We start from the raw sequence: 19,622 nt of genomic DNA on the forward strand, positions 1-19,622 counted from the left end.
ACTATTTCATGCCAATATGGCTGCTATGAAAAAGGCCCATTATTGATATGAAACCATGTGACGCCACCTATAAGTAAGAATAGCTCAATAACTCCAAAACCAAAGAGCACGTTTTCTGAATATGTACATGACATTATAAGCTAGCTTTGGTAAAAAAAAAAAAAAATATACCATTTTAAAACATACATACAGCTTCAGTTCTATTGGTTACTCATATGACCAAATCAGCATACCAAGATTCGTTAAAATCTGTGACGATGAGGTGCAAAAGTGTGATTTGACATGGAATTACCCTTTTATGAGCAACTAGCTGTTCTACCCATCTAAGAGGAGTAGACCTCAGTGTTAAAGTATGTAGTGCACCATGCAATGCCTATGTCTCTGTTAATGCCATTTGGTATCAGATTAATAAAAGCTAAATTAATATTTGTGATGTGGCATCTATTAGAATGACAAATACAATGCATTTTATTACTAAAAATGTTTTTGATACACCATATTTTGAAATGACAGAGACATAGCAACCAGACGAACACACAGACACTAATCTATTTATTAAGATGGACTAGTAGAAGAGAATGTTTGCTTGTTGTGCTTTCTCTCAGTTGTCATGAAATAAATAAATAAATGTAAATAAAAAGGGGTTTTCTGAGAGAACATAAAAGCAATAAAACACGGAAAAAAGTTTAATATGCACTTAATGCACACATTCACAAAGTATGACAAACCTTGGGGATAAATGACTGCAGTCAAGCAAACCAATTTATTTAAAAGACTATTTTCAGCGGTATAACCACAAAACACAATCTATTAGTTTTAAAAATGCACTGGCCGTTATATCTCTAGTGTGAAAGTTGAAACATAATTCAGAAAGAGAAACTTTAGGTAAGTCCATATGAAGCTGAACAGTTTAGTTAGGTAAAACCTGAATACAGTTTGTGCATTTTTGCTTTGAGTAAACATATAAATACCACCACTAAACAAAAAGTAAGGGAGTGCACAATTTTTTACATATTTAAGTCCTTTTGTGAAGCATGGTAAAATGCACAGTTTCAAAGGAATGTCTATGTTTTAGTGACAAATGAAGTTGCATAGAGGTTGTGTGAAGAAGGACGGAATAAATAAATAGTTAAGCATTTAGAATTTTTTTTCTCTCACAGATCTGCAAATGTAACAGATCTCACTTGCTTTTAGATTATTCTCACCCCCACCAAGACAAATAAATTGTTCTCTGTAGTAATGAAAATATTATCATTGAAAATAAATTATACAGTTTTTCAAAATTTAAATAACAAAGCAAATGAAGTCAGTACCCTTTAGCACAAAGCCTTTTTAATCATAAGACTTTAATATGGATTCACCATTTAAAAAAATCTTTAATAGGGTTGAGATTTAGAGTTAATCACGTTACATGCATCAAAACTTTTAAAATAGAGCACTCCAGTTCATAAAGGCTACTGCATACTACTTTAGTTTAAATGATTTTATTAACAAGATGCCTTTTGCATTCTAGCACTTATAAATTAGTGATTGTTTCATATGCATCGATCAGCCATAACATTAAAAGCACTGACAGATGAAGTGAATAACATTGATAATCTCGTTACAGTGGCAACTGTGAAGGGATGAGATATATTAGGCAATAAGTGAACAGTCAGTTCTTGAAAGTGATGTGTTGGAAGCAAGAAAATGGGAAAGCGTAAGGATCTAAGTGCCTTTGACATGAGCTACAATGTGATGGCTAGACAACTGAGTTAGAGCATTTCCAAAAGGGCAGGTCATCCACCCAATTATGCTTAACATGATTCTAATAAAATTTACTTTTAATTGTCATTACTTTCTATGTTCTTTCCATAGATTTCATTGGCTTTATGGATGCATGACATGAATAACATTTACAATAACAACACTCATTTCGATCTGACGTAGCTTTACGATTACAACTATTTTTTATCAATCTTACACAAGGATGTACTTTTTCCCTGTGCTCTATCCTTTTAAATTGAGAGAAATGTGCAGCTGCAAGCAGTTAACTGAGAGAGAAAAATGCATTAATTGCTGTCAACAGGCAGTCAGATGTCCAGTTTAACAATCAAAGGAGAAACACAAAGGAACAAGATTCACAGCAAATTAGTTAAACTTGGTATTGATCCTGTTTCACTCTTAACTGCAACAGCACTTAGACCTGACAATTGACTCCTCTTAGTACCACATTGTGTATTCTGGTCTTGATCTATAGCTAGTATTGTATTATCCTCAGATAAACAGCATGGGTCACTTGCACTGTAACATATATGGCTATGCCACTGTATCATGAACTGTACTTTTAAACATGGCAAATACAAGTAATAGCCTCCAAAAGCTCCAGAACAGCAGGCCAAGACTTTCACAGGCCAGCACAGAAGAGGATCACTCAGAGCAGCTTACTCCCAATTACTACAGTAGGCAACAGACTGGAAAGTCACCAAAATAGGAACACTGGTTAAAGTTCAAAGAAGGCACCTAAAGTCCAAAAATACCTTGCAAGAGGGAAATGCTGAGCAAAACCTTCAGCTTGTGACAAAACAGGTAACAAAGAGCCTTTACAAATGAAGGATATTTCTTATTGAAACAAGAAATAACCAATAGAATGCTCAAAAAGCAAAAAGGAGGCAAAAGGAGTTGCTTAAAGTACAATCTAAGTGCCACCAAGTCCAAATTCACAAACACCAAAATAGTAATCCAGAGACAGCTGGAAAAATATTAAGAAACCCACAAAAGTAAAGAAATAACAATACACAACAAACTCCATATGACTTCAATGAAAACAATGCCTGAGCTTCCTCTACTCTGGGCTAAATAGTGAGTGGAAGGGCTCAGGAGTGGTGACGTCAGGGTGACCCCACCTCTTGGGTATCCACCCACAAAGAACATGGAAGATAAGTAAACTTAAAGGGGCAGTACAAAATCAAACAATTATAAGCAGAATTATCAGAACCAAAATGAAAAATAGCTCAAAATTAATTAAATCAACAACATAAAATAAACACAAATTCACATGGATACAAGATGCACAGCTGAAAGTTTTATCTAAAATGGAAAAACATTCTTGATGCTTGACTGTCTTCCTCTTTCATGAAAAGCAAATCATTTTGAGATCACTTGAACAAGATAATGAACATTTAATACAGATGAAAAGTTAAAAAGGTCTTTTGTATAGTAGCCTTTTTCCCCTCTTACTTCCTAGAAAACATTACAAGTACATTAGCACTTACACCACTAGATTCAGAGACAGTTCCAAAATTTGTACAATTGCCTTTTTTGTCATTTGTTTCTACTGTACTACCGTTATTAGTATGTGAGAGACATGCAAGTAAGAATTTAATTGTACTATGTATGCATTACAATAAACTTGAACTTAAAGAACTATAACATTTGAGCAAGAAAAGAGAGAAATACTTGAATCTAATATTCCACGAAAGCAAAACAAGCAGTTTATCTACTATACCACATCTGCAACAATATAGACAGAACATTTTGCAGTATTGTAGGAATGACAAACAAACATAAAAAATGTTCGGGCAACAACACAAATTTCTATTTGCTTTTCTTGTATGTTCAAGTTATAAACCTATGTCCCCTTCAGCAGGCTTTTGCAAGAGGGTGGGGGAGCAAAAGACATCCATTATTGCTGAAGCCTTGAACAAAAGACACAAGTCACTATATTAGTGAGGATGACAGCTGGACAACGAAGGCATACAGTGAAATGGAAGAAAAAACAATATGGTTTTATACTGTGTATTGCACTTTCCAATTACAGCTGAAAGCACTGTGTATACTTATAAATATAAATGTGTTAAAACACATACAAGCAATAAAGCATGAAAACAACTGGAAATGTGTGCATGAAAATGTATAAAAGAATACAGTAATCACTATGTCTGAAGAGTTCCTCAACAAGTGTTGTATTATAAAACAACATAACAGGAACAGGAGCAGAGAAGCAACTTGGATCTCTCAGAAACCATCAAACAGAACTGTCTCATAATTGTAAGCGAGCTAACATATTTAAAAGATGGAGGAAATCTCAGTAAAATGTTTTAACTTTCTAGTTGTAAAGAAGAGGAGTTAGCAGGATCTTCTGTTCTCTTTTGCAAACTTACTAAAAGTTCTTCTTTACTGGCAGACAAATTAGAGGCAGTGTATGGTGAAAGTGAGACTTAATTCTACTGACTGCTGCATTGGGCTACAGTTAGTGTGAAATGACAGATGATCTTGACTCTTGTTCTGCATAGATAAAGAAGCATGTAGCACCTGAGTTTGTATTAATAGTGTAAATGTACAGGCACACTGGCAGGAAGGCTAGCTTACACCAAATAACATTTTCAAACAAAAATATTGTGGTGAGATAGGTCCAGGGAGTGTTTTAATTGTTTAATTTATTATTGCTTTTAGCAAGTTTTACAACAACCCATCAGTTTAATTTGCACTGTGTCATGAATTGGAATTAGAACCACAAAGAGAATGTGGTTTGAGGAACCCAAAAGACTTCACTGACTGGGCCTGTTTTTCTATGCCTGCCTGGAAAACTCCTCACCCCAATGGAGTTAATCCCAGCTCCACTGGCCTGCCTCAGGCCTTGTAGGCCCATAAGGGATTTATGCTTCAAAAATATACTTAAATGTCCAAAATAAGAAAGTTCTTGTCAAAAAAAGTAGAGTTCACCTACACAAGTAATAAACTATTAAAAGAGCAATAAATAATCAAAAACCCAGAAAATCCAAGAAGAAACAAAGTACTCACAATAATTCCAATAGGCTCTAATGCACTATTTCTGAAATCTTTCTTCTTCTTCCAATTTTTTATTGGCAGTTTTTACACTCTGTGGAACATTATTGTAATCTTATGTACAGAAGAAGTTAGTACTCATTACATCTGATTATATAATCTTGATCATTTAAAAAATGTTAATACTTTATCATACACCTCTTTTATTCAACCTTTCTAACATATTTTTAAAATTTAGGACTTGGATATCTCAAACCCTTAACTGCTTTTCATGTTGTTCAACATTTCTATAGTTCATGTCTGAGCTCCCCTTTGGCTTTGACCTAAATAGCCAGAAGGAGGGCTCTGAGATGATGATGTCTATGCAGTCCCACCTTTTGGGGCTCCACCCACAAAAAAAACATGAAACATAAGTAAACTTAAAGTGACAGGCATAATTACTATATAAACAACAGAAAATATATACAAATAAAACACATAACTCAGAACCACCAACAAAACCATCTATAAAATACATAAACACTTTACATAACATGCAGAATCAAGATGTATATGAAATTACATGTATATGAAATATGAAAATTACTGTTTAATCAGCAGCAATGTGTTAATGGGCACCAGCTGGGAGTGAGGACAGATAAAATGGGGTGGGTTAGTGAAAAAAAAGAGTTTTGTTGGGAGATTTTTTTTTGTCATAAAGAAACAAAAGGATAGGAAGTGACTGCTTGCTAGTGAGGTATCAGAGAGAGTAAGAAAGAGAAAGGAATGAACAGCATCAGCTATACTGACTATTTACTGACTAATTACTGAGAGCTGTTTGGAGTTTCATGTTCTGGCTATGAACGAGTCTGCTGAGCAGCAGAACAGACATGATAGACAGAGGCCAGAGGAGCTTGTAGAAGGCGGGAGAATCAAAATGTGGCAGCATCCTATCGAAGGGCAAGGTGCCCTGGGGAGCTGTAAAGAATGGCAGAGGTAGCAGCTCTGGGAACTGTGGGTCTTTGTGGTTGATCAAGATGTAACAGGCAATGTTGGAGAAAGAGATTGAAAAGGGTTTACCTCTTACTCTTGGTGATTTTAAATATTTTTATGAGATGAATGAAAATTGAATTGGAAAAAAACAACTATGGTTGCCTATACGTGAATAACCGTGTACTAAAATCTGGAAAACAAAATAGGGTATTAATCTTGCCCTTTGCCCCTAAATACAGCACATGTTTGTCATCAATCAAAAGTAGCCACAATGCAAAAAAAATAAAATAAAATAAAGAATCAAAAGAACATTTTACTAGCTTTGAAAAAGTATGCAACAGTGATCAAACAAGAGTCAAGCAGCAGAAGTCACTTATGAATTTATGTCCTCTATTCTAGAAAGCAATTAAGAGAGAGGCTTCTCGTCTGATCCTAACATACTGAATTTGGTGCATTTTCCTCGTTACAGACTTTCAAAGTATCCAAATTCTCACAAATGTTATTTTTTAGCTAGCTTTATTAAAAAATAACCATCATATCTGCAAATCATATGTGGTCATTTCAAATTATGGTTCTTTTAGTATTTTTCTTTTTTCACGCTGATCCACTCATTATTTTTCTGAAATTGCTTAATTCAGTTCAGGATCACAGCAAGCAATTATGAATGGGATACAACACCATCATGGAGCATTCACTAGCACCATTCAATTTCTAGGCAGCGATTAACTTAACACACACATTATTAGGGTGTAGAAGGAAACACTCATACACTATGAGATGGAGTAAACTCCCCAGATAATATTATAAGCTGGCAATTGAATCTGATGCTAAGGAATATTGAACTACTGAGCTAGCCATTTAAAGTTGATGAAATTAATAAATAAATAGTGTGACAGATTGGGGGCGCTATTGTCCCCTTGAACCCTCAGACCAATCGTCAGACACCAGATAAAAGTCCAAGAATTATTTATTATAATAATAAAGTGCACAAAGCACACCCTCAACTCCACAATACTCCAATAATAATTCAATAAACACAATAATCAATCAATACACAATCCTCCACTCCCAGCAGCTCAGTCACCCTTCCTCCCAACTCGGCTCACTGCTGGGATTTCCCACAGTCCTTTTAAAATCCTTGACCCGGAAGTGTTTCTGTCCATCAGTCCATGTGACTTTTTAACACTTCCAGGTTGGGTGAAAACTCCTTTTCTTTAGCCCGGAAGTACGTCATTTCCTCTGTCCATGTGACTAGGATGTACTTCCGGGTTATACAGAAAATACAAGTCCTTGAACCCCCCTGCAGAGTCCCCTGGCAGCCCCCACGGTATCCAGCAGGGCTGTGATGAAAGACTCCAAGTTCCATGATGCCCTGCTGGAATTCGGGGCCCCTCCATGTTGCAGGGATGGCTCTATCTGGCGACTTGGGGGTATTGGCTGGGATAATATAATTTCATATTTAAAGGATTTGTATTACTGTGTTGTATGATTTAATGATATTGTACCATTCACTGAAACCTAAAGAGCAACATATTTATACAATACTGTACATGGTCACCAGATTCAAAATGGAACTATAAATGAGAGCTTTAAATGTTTCAAATTAAAGAAAAAAAATTTGCAGTAGCCATGGGGAAAAAAAGCAAAACAGTGACATTTATCATTTGAGAACCAAGTGAATGAAGAAAATGAATGGTTGAGAAAATTACGTGATTAATATAAAATACATAAATATTATTAAAAATAAAGAAAAACAAGAACTAGCCCATAAACAACAAAAAAAGTAAAAAAAAAAAAAAAAAAAAGATTTTAATGAATATATTAAAAAAATCACAAAGCAAATACTGACATGACTGTTCACTAACTACTCCAGGTTGAACATATGTATCCTAGGTAGCATTTTGAGGTCTTATTCCAAGCAATTTTTAATGTAAGGCTAAAAGTCTGCCAAAGATTAGAATCCACCCATTTAATGGAATTTAATTGTTGAAATTAGCATAGCTATTCTGGCAGCACTGGGAAGAAGGCAAGATCCAACCTCACTCTGTATGCCACTTCTAAAAAAAATCTAAAGGGTAAAATATACAAATTATGCATCAACACTGGTCAGGCAGATACTTGAATTCAAGGTAGTGTGAAACACAAGTTCTAAGCATTGCATCACCATAACTGGTCCAGGACTGTACTGCTCATTTCACAAATAGGTAAATGGATGGGCTTATGCGTAGTGGCAAATACTTGATAGTATCCTGCTTTGGAAATAAAACTGTGTTAGAAATTTATCTTTGCGCTAAGAAGTGATCTGAAGCACAAAATCAGACATAGGTTGGCTTAAAGTCACGTACTACAGTGGGCCACTCAAATGCATGACTTGAAACCAATTATGAATCTGTGGCCAACTATCATTATTATTAAGGGAGCTTAAAAAATTTTGGTCAAAAAGCTCTCAGCAGTAACTATTATAAAACCTTGTTAGAGAAGCATTAATTCATTAAGGTGAACCATTTTTTATTCTACGCTTTTTTCTTTCATTTTCTGTGTTGTACCAATATGCGAACAAGTCCCTTAGCATGAATATTTTCTGTAAAATCTCAAAATAAAAATGCATCTGTTAGCAATTTGTGGATTCTTAGGTTTACTTTGGTGTAAATTAAGAAATGGAATTCAAAAGCTTTTACAGGAAGCAAAGCATCCCTCTCCTGAGGAGCTGGTTAATAAAAGTATGAATTATGATTCAGTGTTGTTCTTTTCATGTTATATAGTACTTAGCATGAACCTCCTCCCTTAGGGAACCCAGTTGTATGTTTTTTGTTCACAATGATTTCTCAGTTCTTAGACTGTTATAAGACAAATTGGGCAAGTTGTTTCCCTGTTTCTAATTTAGCAAAGATATACATTACATGCACAACACCTTCATTAAGTCTTACTGAATTTACTATTTAAGTTGTACAAAGTCACAAATTACAAAGAAAAAGAAGTTAGTATTCAGAATGTTTTTGTTTTCTTGTCTCATGTTTAATCAGTAGACACATCATAAGATTATGTAAGAAAAAAAAAACTGTTTAAAATTGTGAAAAAAGGAAGCTTGAGAGATTCTGCCAGGGCAGTAAGCATCTGGCCCTGGTTCTGAAGCCTGGCACTACCGTATTATAAGAAGCAGTAAGGCTATACAAGCTTTATACGATGTTACTGAAAACTTTATTGTACAGTGGTGAGAGGCAACAATGATACTAGCCGGACAGGTTGTGACTGTGTCAACCTGGAAAATTAACTGGCTGCCTGAAAGCTAATTTGGAGGATTAGATCTTTAGTGGGATTTGTGTGAATTGGCCGTAAAGTACTTCATCTTACATTTTGTACAATTGTGACGAACCTTAACTTCCCCATTTTAAAACAGTAAACTAAAATTACATGTATCCATGCTTCCTGTGATCTACAGAAAGTGAATACTTCCGAGAGTCATGAGGTGATCAGCCATACCAAAATAAATCTCAGAATGTGAGGTTTCATCTACTTATGGAAGGAGCATCAGAAAGGAAGACCCTACACTTTGTGCAGTCATTTCTATGGTACATTTTAAATAACCTGTGAGGTGTAAATGTGACGAAACTTTTCAGAGTTCCTGGCAACCACTGAAGAATAAAATGAAATTTGGGGAGAATACCGTATAACAACACTGATAGCTTAGCTTATCTTTCATTATCTTACATTGTTTGAGACACATTCTTTCTCTACCTGCTATGTCCAAGTTAAGGTTGTGTGACTCTATTGCTTACGTAATAGTCAAAAGGCAGCCAGATGTCAATCCAAAGCAATTAAACTCATGCACACTCACTCATGTTGTGCTAATTTACAGTCACCAATTAACCTGTCACCTTTTTTTGGGATGTCAATAGAAAACCAGAGAACCTATTGTCGGAGATGGCTGGGGGGGCGACCCGGCTGGGACACCCAGGAGGACCGGAGGAGGGCTTATGCCTTCTCCAGACCATGTGGGGGCGACCGCCCTGGTACCTTTTGGGGCCACGGGTACACAGCTTTGAAGCTCAACCCTGTAGGGGCCCGTGGTCACCGCCAGGGGGCGCCCCTATGCCTTTGGAGCCCTGGACCTCAGCACTTCCGCCACACCCGGAAGTGCTTGGGGGGAAGAGGAGCAGGGACACCCGGAGTGCTTCCGGGGATGCAGCCGGCACTTCCGCCACACTGGGGCGTGTCGGTAGAAGATTGCTGGAACACACCTGGAGCACATCTGGGGGAATATAAAAGGGGCCGCCTTCCTTAATATTGTGGCTAGAGTCGGGTTGAAGAAGACAAGGTCTCTGGAGGAGCAAAGGAGGCGGCCTGAAGAAAGGAAAGGCATTGTGAAAGGGCCTGGACTTGTGGGGTGATTGGTGCTGCAGCACTGGGTTGTGCTTGATCGAACTTTGTAAATACTTGTAAATAAATGTGTGTTGGGTGACAAAAATGATGTTCGTCTGTCTGTGTCTGGGCCAGGTTCCACACTATATAAAACATCAAGACAGAGAAAGAAGAGGCTAACTCCAGACAGCCAGTAACCAGTTGAGAATTCATACCAAGACTACCAGAGCTGTGAGTCCATAGCACTACCAGTTGCTAAACATAGGATGCAGTATACTATTCATCTCTGACATGCATGACATAAAAAAAAGCTACAAAATACAAATGAAACAGATGACATTTACTGAATTCAGTTAAACTACAGACCACATGTTAATATACAAAATACTGATGAATACCAATGAAGAAATGGATTGGTCACTCAAGAAGGATGCCAAACTGCAGTTTATAACTCTAATAATCTTGATTCAAATTTACCATCAATAACTCACAATGAAAAAAAGTTATAAAAGCCTGGAATAATGATGAGTAATACAATTGTGACATAATAATGGAGCATAGCACAATATGAATCAATTGACGGGGAAGGTTTGACATTTAGAATATTAGGAACTAGACTGAGGTGACCTACAGAGCAAGGAATCATTAAGAACTTCACACCATCAGGTCAGTGAATCCCAGTTACATTAAGCATGAGAGAAACCTAATGTAGTCTGCTTTAGCGGTCAACTGTACACAGGTAACTTCAGATTATAACTACTTGGCTGAAATCATACTCTTGTCATTGAGCAGTAACTAACCCACTCTGAAAGTGAAAAGTCACTATAGCATGGATGTGGACTCAGAATGTCCCATTTTTACTTATATTTAGGTAAGCACTACATGAAGAAGGAGTGCAAAATGTTGCCAGTAAATGTGCAGCAAATAACAAATGGCAAGCATGAGGCCACTATAGGAATAATAAACATGGCTTTGCATTATAAAACACTAAATCAGGTATACAGTATATTTTTTAATAATAAAATTAAAAAAACAATTCTAAGAAACATTGCCACTAAACTTACATGTGTTAATGTTTTTTTTTAAATTTTTTGGTAAGTTTTCATATATGTTGCTGTACTATACTTTTATTTGCTTTGTAAATAGACATTGTCATGTCACTAGTTATGGAAGATTATCTGATTGATAGCAAAACAATTCAAATGTAAGAATCATAGTGGTGTATATTTAGTTAATTTAAAAAATACACTACAAGCAAAAACGTATTTATAATAGAAGACCACTTAAATACTCTAATGCTTCTTTGTTTTATTTCATTCACTGAAGGGTTTTCTATATTACAGCAGTATAGATGTTCTTGCTGATAAAAAGAATACCCATGTTGGAGACTGTTTGGCAATTTTAATCATTTAAAAATCTGAACTGTAAACGAATGCCTGCAATTACAGTGAAGTTCTGGTGAACAATGATCTTTTACCATAGCAGCATGATATTTAATTACACTGGTCAACAAGCATTTTGCTACTGGGATTCTTTCACCTGTACTTTAACAAATTTCACTTGCTGACTCCAAATCTGAAAACCGCATTCATCCAGCACGTCCCATTTTTTAGTTATGATGTTCCAGGTCTTGGACAACTAGGGTGACTGGATAGTAAAGGCAATGCGTTTCAGCATTTACAAAATAAGTTTGGTCTTGAGAAAAGTGAAGCCAAAATTAAGGAAGGTGTTTTTGTTGGCCCTGAAATCCGTGAACTGATGCTTGACGATGAGTTCAAAAGGAAACTGAAGCCAACTGAATCAACAACCTCTTTCGTGCAGGTTGTCCAGAATATTCTTGACAGTCACAGAGCAGAAAATTATGCTGCGCTTGTGGAGAATATGCTGAAAGTATATTAGCTAAACGGTAGCCAGAATGTCAGAATTCGACTTTTTCCACCAAATCTGGGCGATGTCAGCGATGAGTATAGGGAAAGTTTATATCAAGATATAGAGGGGAAAACTCACTCTTAGCATGATTGGTGACTACCGTTGGTCCTTGCAAAGAGAGACGGATGTGCAGTACAAGCGTAAAACTTTTATATTGAGGTAAATTGACATAAAGTGTCAAAACGTCAATGATGTGTATTTCAAAAACCTGACATGCTAGCTTAATTCCAATTTCATATATGAAATCAGTGTAAAAAAACTTAATAAAGAGCTGCTCTGAAGTTCCCAGTAGCAAACAAAAAACATTTTTTGTAGACCAGTGTTATCCAAGTGTGTTCCAATTTATCCAACAGAAACGTCCTACAAGAAAAACTCTTATATACAGTACACTGTAAGAATGCATGCCATAATCTGAAGTACACATATATTTTATCAACATTTTCTGCCAAATTATGTTTTATGTTGCAACACTGAATTAAACAGAGATATCAGATATGATTTTCCTTTCCCACTGATTTTGAAGTGTGGGACACCATTGTCCAACAGTTTATAACTGAATAATCAGGGAGAGACAGAGAGAGAGTATTGTGAAGCACTGAAGGTCAAATCTTCAGCAAATGACACTGGAGCAAATCTAAAATTTTACATATCTATTAAATAACAACAATAAAACATGAATTATTTGAGCATGTTAGAATTCTGTTAGTCATGTGTTATAGTACAAACAAGAAGTTGAGAGGTACATAGTTATGTTGACTACAGCATTTCAGAGCTATTTCAAAACCTCTTTCATTGCAATACATGCAAATCACATTTAAGGATCAAATCATGTACAACCATCCATCCATCTATTTTCCAACCCGCTGAATCCGAACACAGGGTCACGGGGGTCTGCTGGAGCCAATCCCAGCCAACACAGGGCACAAGGCAGGAACCAATCCTGGGCAGGGTGCCAACCCACCGCAGGACACACACAAACACACCCACACACCAAGCACACACTAGGGACAATTTAGAATCACCAATCCACCTAACCTGCATGTCTTTGGACTGTGGGAGGAAACTGGAGCGCCCGGAGGAAACCCACGCAGACACGGGGAGAACATGCAAACTCCACGCAGGGAGGACCCGGGAAGCGAACCCAGGTCCCCAGGTCTCCCAACTGCGAGGCAGCAGCGCTACCCACTGCGCCACTGTGCTGCCCTCATGTACAACCTGTTATATTAATTCTTAATGGCTTATATGTCATAATGTCTCTATGTAGATAGATACTGTCACACACGTGCGACTAGGAGGAAGCTGAGTGGACCAAAAGAAGGTAATTCCATGTTAGGCCAGGGGGTGGCGGGGCACACTAAACCTTTCTCTATTTTCTCTGTAGACCAAACACAGGAAAACTTGCCTGATTTCTCATATAAGACATCATTTCCAGTTCCGGCGCCAACAGTGATGTCAATTCCGGTTCTGACCCCCAATAAGATGTCACTTCTGGTTTCAGGACAAAGAGTGACGTCACTTCTGGTTCTGACATAGATGACATCACTTCCTTTGATGGCCTTTAAAGCTGCCATCTTTGCCACTACTCATAAGTTCATGTTGAGAGCTCGTCCTGAGCATATCTGTGCAATTTCAATTAACCATTGCAGCTAGGTACAATGCATGGGTGGCTGCCCCAGATCTTTTTGTGTGTCCGAGGGTGACTTCTTTCAAAATACAAAGATACAGTAACCATTAAGATTAAATAATCTCCCCATAAGACTACAGAGAACGCTTGTTTACTACAATTTAGAAAATTCTTCTATAGTACATTAACTTAGTGCACGTATGTGTATCTACTCATATGTACAGTACAAACATGATAATTTGTGTTTACTTTTGATATCATTCTTTTGTTTCTAAAAGAATCAATAAAAGCTGTCAGTGAAATTGAGCTTTTCAATATTTTACCAAAAGGTGAACACACAGACATTTACAATTTGAGTGCTTGGTTTTGAATTTCTAATTGGATAATAATTGTGACATTTTTTTCTTACCAGTTCATCTTGTAGTTTCAAAATTATATCATCCTTTTCCTTGAGCTGCAGCATCAATGGGGTACCTTCCTCCTTTGTTAAATCCTGGGGGGAAGAAACAAAATGATAAAATAAGCAACACAAACACATTGTTGGAGGGCCAAATAAGCAATAACAAAACAAAAAAAATCTTTATACTGTATCTGTACCACAAGATCCCCTTCTTTTCTGTGAACTCTTCACTAGTTTGTAAGTATTGCACTCAACTTGCTTCCTCGCTGGGTTGGAATAGACCACATGTTTTAATCAGTGAGCTGTTAGTGCATACAGCTAGCAAAAAGATGCAATATTGTAGTTTCTACAGAATAGAACTAAGTCTCCTGTGTTGAAATACCAGCATGCTGAGGAGACTTGAGTGAGAAAAGGAAGATTAACTATCAACAGCAAAACTAGGAGAACATTTCAAATCATTTTATTAGCAACATTAGTTCAACTTACAGTAAATTCAGTTTTATTTTTTACCACTATCAACCTTATTAATTTCTCACCTATTTCTTTTTCTTTTTCGTTTTTTTTAATTTTATTAATTTTAATCATTCCATACAAATAGATCAGTTTTTACAAAAAATAGGATTGAAAACAGATCAACCTCCACCCCTGAGAAAGAGAGCATGGCCAATGGGGTAAACCTTAAAGCTTGTAAACATACCTAAATTGATTAGTTTAATAGGGCAATAGAGATGAATGGAGAAGAGAAAAAAATGCAGAGAGAATTGCTTCCTCAGTGCTTTAAGAGCTTATTCTAAATATTATTGATTAGATCCTGCCAGGTTTTGAAAAAGTTCTGTACAGATCCTCTAACTGAGAATTTGATTTTTTCCAATTTCAAATAGTATAAAACATTGGTTTCCCACTGACTTAAAAGAGGAGAATTAGGATTCTTCCAGTTTAGCAAAATAAGTCTGCATGCCAAAAGTGTAGTGAATTCAATCACAGTATGTTTGTCCTTCTCCACTTTTAAATCATCTGGAACAACACCAAACACATTTGTTAATGGGTTAGAAGGGATTGTGACACAAAGGCTGTCTAAGATGCACTTAAAAATTTTGGTCCACAATGATGTTAATTTGGTGCAGGCCCAAAACATGTGACCCAGTGAGGCTGGGACTTGATTGCAGCGTACACAGGTTGGATCTTGCCCTGGAAACATTTTGGACAGTTTTAAGCGAGACAGATGTGCTTGATATATAATTTTGAATTGAATAATTGTATGCTTTGCGCATATGGAGGTCCAGTGAATTCTCTGTATTGCTACTTTCCACTCCTTTTCTGATATATTGATTAAGAGATCTTTTTCCCATTGTCCTCTTGGATCTTTGAAAGGGAGGGACTGTAAAATAATTTTATATGTTGCGGAGATGGTGTTAAAGTCCTCGAAATTGAGCAATATTTTTTCCAGCATGGAGGAGGGTGCAAGATGAGGAAAATCGGGCAGGTTCTGTTTAACAAAGTTCCTAATTTGAAGATAGTGAAAGAAATGTGTAGCTGGAAAGTTAAATTTGGAATGTAATTGTTCATAGGATGCAAAGATGTTGTCTATATAAAGATCTCTAAGCAATTTAATCCCAAATCTTTTCCAGATATTAAAAACTGCATATGTTTGCGAGGGTTGAAAGAGGTGGTTCTCTTGCAGGGGTGCCACAGATAAAAGATTCTCCATCTTAAAATGCTCTACATTGGTTTCATGTTCTGAGTGAGTGAGGCACAATTGGGTTATTAGTATATTGGCGATAACTTGCATTTATTGGGACACAAAGCAGGGAATATAAAGAAGTACTGCAGGATTTTACTTCTATTGCGGACCAAGACTGTGTATGTTCATCTATTTGTGTCCAGGTTTTTATAGCTTGTACATTTGCTGCCCAGTAATAAAACTGAAAGTTGGGTAGAGCCATGTCACCTTCTGCCTAAGGTCTTTGTAGGGTCGCTCTTTGGATACGTGGATGTTTTAAGTTCCAAATAAATGAGGTCATTGTTGAATCTAATTGCTTAAAAAATTATTTATTGATGTACTGTATACTGGAATGTTTTGAAATAAAAAAAGAAGCTTAGGAAGAATATTCATCTTGACAACGTTAATTCTTCCAGCTAGAGTGAGATGAAGGGTTGACCATCTATGCAAGTCTTGCTTAATTTTTTCCATACAGACGGCAACATTTTGTTGATAAAGAGCTTTGTGTTTACTTGTGATATTTACCCCTAGGTATTTAAACTGATCTGCAATGATAAAAGGTAGGGTGTCCAATCTAATATTATATGCTTGAGAATTCACTGGAAAGAGTACACTTTTATTCAGATTAATTCTGAGACCAGAGATCTTTTGAAATTCTGTAACTGCTGTTAAGACTGTTACAGAATTTTTAGTACCATATCATCTGCATAAAGAGAAATTTTCTGTTCCAGTTCTTCTCTGATTATCCTCTTTATCTGATAAGCATTTCAACAGTGATCCACCAGTGGTTCAATGGCGATTGCAAATAGCAGTGGTGACATGGGACATCCTTATCTGGTACCACGTTCTAGTTTAAAGTAGTCTGAACAAATTTTGTTAATACAAACTGAAGCTTCTGGATTGGTATACAGTACTGTAGTTTGATCCATGCACAAATGTTCGGGCCAAACCCAAATTTCTCTAATGTACTATTTCCATTCAATCATGTCAAATGCTTTTTCTGCATCCAATGATAATAATATTTCTGGGGTGTTTGACTTTGCTGGTGAGTATATTACATTAAACGGGCGTTGGAGATTGGAAGATAAGTGTCGACCCTTGATAAATCCAGTTTGATCTTGTGATATTACTGAAGGCAGCACTTTCTCCAACCTTCTAGCTATGATTTTTGAGAGTATCTTAATATCATTATTCAAACGTGAAATTGATCTGTATGATGCACATTGTAATAAGTCCTTATTTTGTTTAGGAAAGACGGTGATTAATGATTGGCGAAAAGTTTGAGGTAGAATTTGATTGTCTCTAGCTTCTGTAAATGTTGCTAATAGGAGGGAAGCTAGCTGAGTGGAGAATTTCTTATAAAATTCTGCAGGGTAGCCATCATGGCCTGCTGCTTTCCCGCCTTGAAGTGACTTTATAGCATCTAATAATTCTGATAGCGCCAGAGGTTTATCCAGTTCCTCCATACTAAAAGTATCTATTTGTGGTATCTGTAATGTATCCAGAAATGCATTAGATTATGTGTTGTCTTCTTTAAACTCAGTAGAATATAAGGATTTATAGTAGTCTCTAAATGTGTGCATTATATTTTTATGTTCAATGATTTCATCTCCGTTTGTGTTGGTGATTACTGGAATTGCATTGCGAACTTCTTGTGGATTTGTTGAGCTAAAAGCTTATTAGCTTTCTCTCCATGTTCATAGTAATGATGTCTTGATTTATAAATTAGTTGTTCAGTTTCTTTAGTTGTCAAGAGGTTGAGTTCTGAATGCAGAGCTTGCCTTTTCCTATGCAGAGTCTCGCTTGGACGCCTAGCATGTTCTTCATCTATTCTAGTAATTTTGCTTCTTATCTCCAATACTTTGTTGGTTTCTAATTTATTCCTGAGGGAAAGATATGAAATAATCTGTCCTCTTAAGAAGGCCTTTAGAGTTTCCCAGAGTATTCTTGCAGAAACCTCTGAGGATGTATTTGTCTATAGGAAGAAACTGATTCGTTTGGATATAAATTCTATACAGTTCTCGTCTGCTAATAGAAGTGGGTTAAGACGCCATCTGCGAGGTGAGTGTGTGGGGCATAATGACTTTAGCTCCAAGATCAGAGGTGCATGGTCGGAAATAACAAGAGCGTCGTACTTGCAAGATTTAATCATAGGCAAGAAATAATTATCTACTAGCAAAATACCCGCGCTTCGCAGCGGAGAAGTAGTGTGTTAAAGAGGTTATGTAAACATATATATACATATACATATATACATATATATATACATATCTACATATACACATATCTACATATGTACATATATGTTCACATATATATATACATATGCACATATATATATAAATATAGACATACATATATACATACATACATACATACATTCACATATATATATATATATATATATATATATATATATATATATATATATATATATATATATATATATATATTCACGGCATTCGTAGTCTGAATCACAATCTGATTGTATGGGTGGTTACCTACCAGCAAGTCAGCTAACATCAGCCACGGTGCCTTCAGTTGTGAGAAGCAGATCATAGAATGGTTGAAAATAGTTTACTGTCAAATAATGCAAAGAGTACGCAACACGTGTTTCGCCCTAATTCTTGGCTCATCAGGCGTACACACTCACTGCACTCCCTTACGGGAATAGAACCTCGGACGTCAGCGCTAGAGGTGAAGCCCCTAACATTGCGCCATGGCGTGTGGTTCGTTTATTTGACAGCGTGTAGATCGGGGTAATTACATTCACGGCATTCGTAGTCTGAATCACAATCTGATTGTATGGGTGGTTACCTACCAGGTAACGCTTATGGTTGGCCAGCAAGTCAGCTAACATCAGCCATGGTGCCTTCAGTTGTGAGAAGCAGATCATAGAATGGTTGAAAATAGTTTACTGTCAAATAATGCAAAGAGTACGTGACACGTGTTTCGCCCTAATTCTTGGCTCATCAGGCGTACACACTCACTGCACTCCCTTACGGGAATAGAACCTCGGACGTTAGCGCTAGAGGGGCTTCACAGCGGTGAAGTATTGCTTTTAAATTTTAATTAAGAAGAAAAGAAAACCTTTTTAAATTGAGGGAAAATATACCAATAACAATTTGTTAAGGATCTGTTTTTTTGTGAAGCTGCCTTTACACGGCCTGTCCGCTGTTTTATAAACGGACGCCATATAAGGCCGTCCTTTCTCAGTTCACGTGATTACGTGGGAGGCGTGATGACGCGATACGCAACCCCGCCTCCCACGGCCAGCGACCTGCAGTCCATTACAGTATATGGACAAAAAAGAGGTTCCAGTTATGACCGTTACGCTTTGAATTTCGAAATGAAACCTGCCTAACTTTTGTAAGTAAGCTATAAGGAATGAGCCTGCCAAATTTCAGCCTTCCACCTACACGGGAAGTTGGAGAACTAGTGATGAGTGAGTGAGTGAGTGAGTGAGTGAGTGAGTGAGTGAGTGAGTGAGTGAGTGAGTGAGTGAGTGAGTGAGTGAGTGAGTGAGTGAGTGAGTGAGTGAGTGAGTGAGTGAGTGAGTGAGTGAGTGAGTCAGTAAGGGCTTTGCCTTTTATTAGTATAGATAAAGAAATAGTCAATTCTTGAGTAGCAATGATGTACTGGTGAGTAGAACGAATATGTTCTTGAGTTTGGGTTTTGAAACCTCCAGGGGTCTGATAAGTTGTGGTCAGTTACAAACTGTGTAATTGTCTTTGCAGTGTTAGATGTCATCACTCCTATGACAGGAGTCCTATCTAAAAGTGGATTTAAAACACAATTAAAGTCCCCAGCCATTATAATTTTATGAGTTTTCACATTGGGAATGGACGCAA

General features: G+C 36.8%; 1 protein-coding gene across 2 annotated transcripts in view; it reads right to left on the bottom strand.

Moving 5' to 3' along the window:
* Positions 1–19,622, bottom strand: part of ccser1 (coiled-coil serine-rich protein 1) — a 1,824,576-nt gene that overhangs the window by 700,855 nt on the left and 1,104,099 nt on the right. For both annotated transcript variants that reach the window (XM_051927646.1, XM_051927645.1), the window contains exon 8: positions 14,061–14,144. In XM_051927646.1, the coding sequence (XP_051783606.1) occupies positions 14,061–14,144 (84 nt within the window). The remainder of the gene's footprint in view (positions 1–14,060; positions 14,145–19,622) is intronic.

This window comes from Erpetoichthys calabaricus, chromosome 5, assembly GCF_900747795.2.
Source record: "Erpetoichthys calabaricus chromosome 5, fErpCal1.3, whole genome shotgun sequence".
Classification (NCBI taxonomy): Eukaryota; Metazoa; Chordata; class Cladistia; order Polypteriformes; family Polypteridae; genus Erpetoichthys; species Erpetoichthys calabaricus.